The sequence below is a fragment of the Quercus lobata genome, chromosome 6 (assembly GCF_001633185.2).
Source record: "Quercus lobata isolate SW786 chromosome 6, ValleyOak3.0 Primary Assembly, whole genome shotgun sequence".
Taxonomy (NCBI): Eukaryota; Viridiplantae; Streptophyta; class Magnoliopsida; order Fagales; family Fagaceae; genus Quercus; species Quercus lobata.
Window position 1 is genome coordinate 5,806,957 of NC_044909.1, and position 5,497 is coordinate 5,812,453.

General features: G+C 48.8%; 2 protein-coding genes across 2 annotated transcripts; both read left to right on the top strand.

Moving 5' to 3' along the window:
- The first annotated feature begins 824 nt into the window (after positions 1-824).
- LOC115949724 lies at positions 825-1,505 on the top strand. The gene has a single exon (XM_031067013.1). The coding sequence runs from the start codon at positions 825-827 to the stop codon at positions 1,503-1,505; it is 681 nt and encodes a 226-aa protein (XP_030922873.1).
- A 1,146-nt stretch (positions 1,506-2,651) lies between these two features.
- On the top strand, positions 2,652-4,065 carry LOC115949725. The gene is made up of 2 exons (XM_031067014.1): positions 2,652-3,225; positions 3,311-4,065. Exons 1-2 carry the CDS (start codon positions 2,652-2,654, stop codon positions 4,063-4,065), a joined length of 1,329 nt encoding a protein of 442 aa, XP_030922874.1.
- The last annotated feature ends 1,432 nt before the right edge of the window (positions 4,066-5,497 follow it).

Below are 5,497 nucleotides of genomic sequence, written 5' to 3' on the forward strand. Positions count from 1 at the left end.
ACAAACGCAGCCACAAAAGCCCATCTTACCAAGGCCTGGCCAATAATGCCATGAGCAAGGCCCTGGATCGCATTTCCCAGTCGCCGTTCACGCGTAGAATAGAGAGGGCAGTGCTTCATCGGCGGTTCCATCAACCAACGTTTGTCATATACAATGGTCAGACCGACCCAGTAGAGCATGTAAGCCAATTCAATCAGAGGATGGCCGTCCACTCTAGGGATGAGGCGTTAATGTGTAAGATATTTTCATCCAGCTTGGGACCCATGGCGATGAGATGGTTTGATGCCCTCCAGCCGAATTCCATAGACTCCTTTAAACAGCTGACGCAGGCTTTTGGTTCCCGTTTCATCACCAGCAATAGAGTCCCTCGGCCCCTCGACTCCCTCCTATCCTTGTCCATGCGGGAAGGAGAGACGCTGAAAGCCTACTCGGATAGATAATGGGAAATGTATAACGAGATAGAAGGAAATTATGATGACGTCACCATCAGTACGTTCAAAAGGGGCTTGCCGACAGAACATGGCTTAAGAAAGTCCCTCACTGGAAAGCCAGTCACCAGCGTGCGCCAACTCATGGATAGAATTGACAAATACAAAAGGGTAGAAGAGGACCAGCAAATGGGGAAGGGTAAAGCGAAGGTCGTCCCTCAGGAGAGGAGGGACTTCAGGTCATAACGATTTAACAATAGTAACAGACCGAGAAGAGATTATATAGAACAGCTCGGATCTACTGGGGCTCAGGCAGTCCATGCTGTGTTCCGAGAGCCGCTTCACAAAATCCTAGAGAAGGTGAAGTATGAACCTTTCTTCCAGTGGCCGAACAAGATGGCTGGTGATCCTTTGAAGCGCAATCAGAACCTGTATTGCGCGTACCATCAGGAGCCAGGTCACACCACTGATGATTGCAGGAACCTGAAGAACCATTTAGATCGGCTCGTCCGAGAAGGGAAGCTGAGACATCTACTGCATCGCCCTGAAGGATGGCAGGAACCATCGAACAGTGAAACCAAACAAGGTACGTTGAGGCCACCCATTGGCACAATTAATGTCATTCTCGCCGCACCTGGAAGGACAGGCTCTGCCCCCTTCAGGATAATGTCAGTGAGCAGTTTTCCAACTGAGCCAGACGATAGGGAATCCAAGAGAGCCAGAGTGAGTGCCACACCATTAATTGGGTTCACGGAGGAAGACAAGCAAGGAACTATTCAACCCCACGACGATGCCCTAGTCGTCACGCTCAGAATAGGAGGTTATGACATGAAAAGGGTGTTAGTTGATCAAGGCAGCGCCGTGGAGGTAATGTACCATGATTTGTATAAGGGGCTGAACTTGAAGCAGGAAGACCTGTCGCCATACGATTCCCCCCTGATCAGCTTTGAAGGAAAAATCGTCATCCCGAAAGGCATGATTAGGTTGCCTGTGCAAACAGACTCAAACGTGGTAAAAGTGAATTTCATTGTCGTAGATGCATACTCCCCCTACACAGCTATCGTGGCCCAGCCATAGCTTCATGCACTAGAGGTTGTGCCGTCAACCTTGCACCAAAAAGTGAAGTATCCGTCAGGAGATCAAATCAAAGAAATAATAGGGAACCAGGGAATGGCTAGACAATGCATGGTGTCGACAATCTCACGACGGCCGAATAGCGAACCTTCCACTTCAGCCGAGAACGGCTTATAGCAATCAATGACCCCTATCCCAACTGCGGGTAGTGGAGGACCGGCCATGGAGGTGAACTGTGAGGAGCTGGAGAAAGTACTCGTCGGATCAAACCCTGAGAGGTTTTTTCAGATTGGTTCAGAATTACCGCCCCAGGAGAAGTCAGCACTGATTGCTTTTTTCTGACAGAATGTAGATGTGTTTGCTTGGGACCCCTATGAGGCCCCCGGGGTCGACCCAGATTTCATCTGCCACCACCTTAATGTGAATTCGGCTATAACACCTAAGAGGCAGGCTCCTCGACGACCGTCGAAAGAACATACCGACGCCGTGAGAGAAGAGGTCGCAAGATTGAAGAAAGCAGGGGCTATCAAAGAGGTCTTTTATCCCGAGTGGTTAGCCAACACGGTAGTGGTAAGGAAGAAGAGCGAGAAATGGCGGGTCTGCGTAGACTTTACAGACCTAAACAAGGCGTGCCCAAAGGATCCCTTCCCTATGCCCCGGATAGACCGGTTGGTAGATTCAACTGTCAGACACCCTAGAATGAGTTTTCTAGACGCCTTTCAGGGCTACCACCAGATACCCTTGGCTGCCGAAGATCAGGAGAAGACCACCTTTGTCACCCCAGTTGGGAATTATCATTATAAGGTGATGCCCTTTGCCCTGAAGAATGCCGGGTCAACCTATCAAAGGATGATGACCAGGATGTTTGAACAACAGATGGGTAAAAGCGTTGAAGTGTACATAGACGACATGGTGGTTAAAAACAAGTTGGTTCCTGACCATATTGAAGATCTCGGCAACGTTTTTCAATTACTGAAAAAGTACAAGCTACGATTGAACGCAACCAAATGCTTGTTTGGAGTGGAATCAGGAAAATTCTTAGGTTATATGGTGACTCACAGAGGCATAGAGGTTAACCCTGAGCAAATCAGAGCCATCCATAGCTTGCAGCCTCCTCAGAACCTTAAAGAGGTCTAGAAGCTTACCGGTATGATAGCTGCTTTAAACCGTTTCATCTCGCGCTCAGCAGACAGATGCAGGCCATTTTTTCTCCTATTACACAAGTGGAAAGGATTTGAGTGGAATGAGGAGTGCACTATAGCTTTCCAACAGCTAAAGGAATACCTCGCCCAACCACAAATTATGTCCAGTCCCGAGGCGGACGAAGTTTTGTTTGCCTACATCATAGTAGCCCCACATGCAGTAAGCTTGGTGCTAATCCGAGAAGACAACGGCACACAACGACCAGTCTATTACGTTAGCAAATCACTGCAGGAGGCAGAAACCCGTTACCTTCCCCTCGAAAAGGCTATCTTAGCCATCATACAGGCCACACGAAAGCTTCCCCACTACTTTCAAGCACACACTGTAGTAGTGTTAACTCAACTTCCCTTAAAGTCTATCCTGCGCAGCGCCGATTACACAAGCAGAATTGCAAAATGGGGAATGATTCTGGGCGCCTTCGACATTAGATACATGCCTCGCACCGCTGTAAAAGGCCAGGTCCTCTTCCGACCTAGTGGCAGAATTTGCGGAGCCCATACTAGAAGGAAAAGAAGTGTCGGTATTACTAGGGGCTGATGAGAAGGTGATCAACACAGTTTCTCCGCATAGACGCACTTGGTGGAAAGCATACATTGATGGCGTAGCGAATCAAAGAGGCTCAGGGGTAGGACTTGTCCTGCTCTCACCTGAAGGGATAACCATAGAGAAGTTATTGAGACTCAGATTTTCAGCCACGAATAACGAAGCCGAATACGAGGCGCTATTGGAGGGAATGTGGATGATCCGGAAAATGGGGGGGAAATCCGTGGACATGATCTCGGACTCGAGACTCATTGTGGGACAGGTAAATGGAGACATGGAGGCAAAGGACGAAAGAATGCAAGAGTATCTGGATCGGGTTAAGCACCTACAGATCCATTTTCATCACTTCCACTTGATGCACGTACCCAGAAGTGGGAACACTCATGCTGATTCTCTCGCGACATTGGCTACCTCCTCGGCTCAGCCCCTTCCTCGAGTCATTTTGGTAGAAGAGCTCATCCATCCATTAACGGAGAAGGCCAACGGGATTGGAGTACATAACATCAGGACAAGACCGAGCTGGATGGACCCTCTAGTGCTGTACTTAAAACACGACACCTTGCCAGATGATAAGGTTGAGGCTGACAAAATCAGGAGAAAAGCTACTCGATTCTGGTTGTCGGAGGATTCCAAGTTTTACAGACGCTCGTTCTCGGGGCCGTATTTACTGTGTGTGCACCCAGAGGCTACTGAACTCATCCTGGAAGAATTACACGAAGGAATTTGCAGAAGTCACATGGGGGGTAGGTCTTTGTCTCACAGGGTCTTAACGCTGGGTTATTGGTGGCCGAGCATGCATAAAGAAGCCCTGGAGTAGGTGAAAAAGTGTGACCAGTGCCAGAGATTCGCCCCGAACATACACCAGCCTGGTGGAGAGCTGAATCCGTTATCCAATCCCTGGCCATTTGCACAATGGGGCCTAGATATACTTGGTCTGTTCCCGAAAGCAACAGGGAACAGGAAATTTCTTCTCGTCGGCACCAACTACTTCACCAAATGGGTGGAAGCTGAGGCGCTGGCAAATATTAGGGACGTCGATGTCAAGAAGTTTCTTTGGAAAAATATTATCACCAGGTTCGGCACCCCACACACCTTGGTGTCGGACAATGGGGTACAGTTTGACAGCAAAACCTTCAGAAGGTACTGCAGTGAGCTGGGAATTGTTAACCAGCTTACCCACAGGGTAATGGACAAGCAGAAGCCGTCAATAAAACCATAGTGAATGGATTGAAAAAGAGACTAGATAGCGCGAAAGGAAGATGGGTTGAGGAGCTAGCCCACGTCTTGTGGACATACCGCACCACACCTCGAAGGTCCACAGGGGAAACCCCTTTTTCAATGACCTATGGAGCCAAGGCTGTCATTCCACTGGAAGTGAACTTCCCAACACAGAGGACCACCGCCTTTTGCCCCACTACCAATGACAAACTTCTGGAAAAGAGCTTGGACCTCATCGACGAAAGAAGGGAAGGCGCGATGGTCCATGTAGCTTACTATTAGCAGAAGCTCAAGCAAAGTTACGACGCCAAGGTAAAATCCAGACCATTGGCGCCAGGGGATCTGGTACTGAGGAAGGTCCTGGGCATTGCGAGGAATCCTGCATGGGAAAAGCTCGGACCAAACTGGGAGGGACCGTACCGTATCACTTCCGTAGTTGGCATAGGAGCCTACTTTTTGGAAGACTTGGATGAACATGTAGTGCCACGCCCTTGGAATGTAAACAACCTGAAAAGGTACTATTATTAATGAAAGATATAATTCTTGATGTCGTATTACTGCGCAGCCACTTAATTTAGGTGTTAAACAGAACCCAAGTCCTACCTGGCTCTTCGGACCACAGACTTGGAGGAAATTAAAGTCATTCTCACTAGGCGTTAAACAGAACCCAAGTCCTGCCTGGCCCCTCGGACCATAGACTTGGGAGAAATTAACCGCGAATGGATTCTCACTAAGTGTTAAACAGAACCCAAGTCCTGCCTGACTCTTCGGACCACAGACTTGGGGGAAATTAATCGCTTACTCATTCTCACTAGGTGTTAAACAGAACCCAAGTCCTGCCTGCCTCTTCGGACCACAGACTTGGGGGAAATTAATCGCTTACTCATTCTCACTAGGTGTTAAACAGAACCCAAGTCCTGCCTGGCTCTTCGGACCACAGACTTGGGGGAAATTAACCGCTTAGTCATTCTCACTAGGTGTTAAACAAAACCCAAGTCCTGCCTGGCCCCTCGGACCACAGACTTAGGAGA

Excerpts from the sequence above, each read along its gene's own strand:
- LOC115949724 (XM_031067013.1), top strand. The coding sequence starts at position 825 with ATGGCTGGTGATCCTTTGAAGCGCAATCAGAACCTGTATTGCGCGTAC.
- LOC115949725 (XM_031067014.1), top strand. The coding sequence starts at position 2,652 with ATGATAGCTGCTTTAAACCGTTTCATCTCGCGCTCAGCAGACAGATGC. Across the intron at positions 3,226-3,310 it reads TAGAAGGAAAAGAAGTGTCG|CGAATCAAAGAGGCTCAGGG; the intron begins GTATTACTAGGG and ends TTGATGGCGTAG.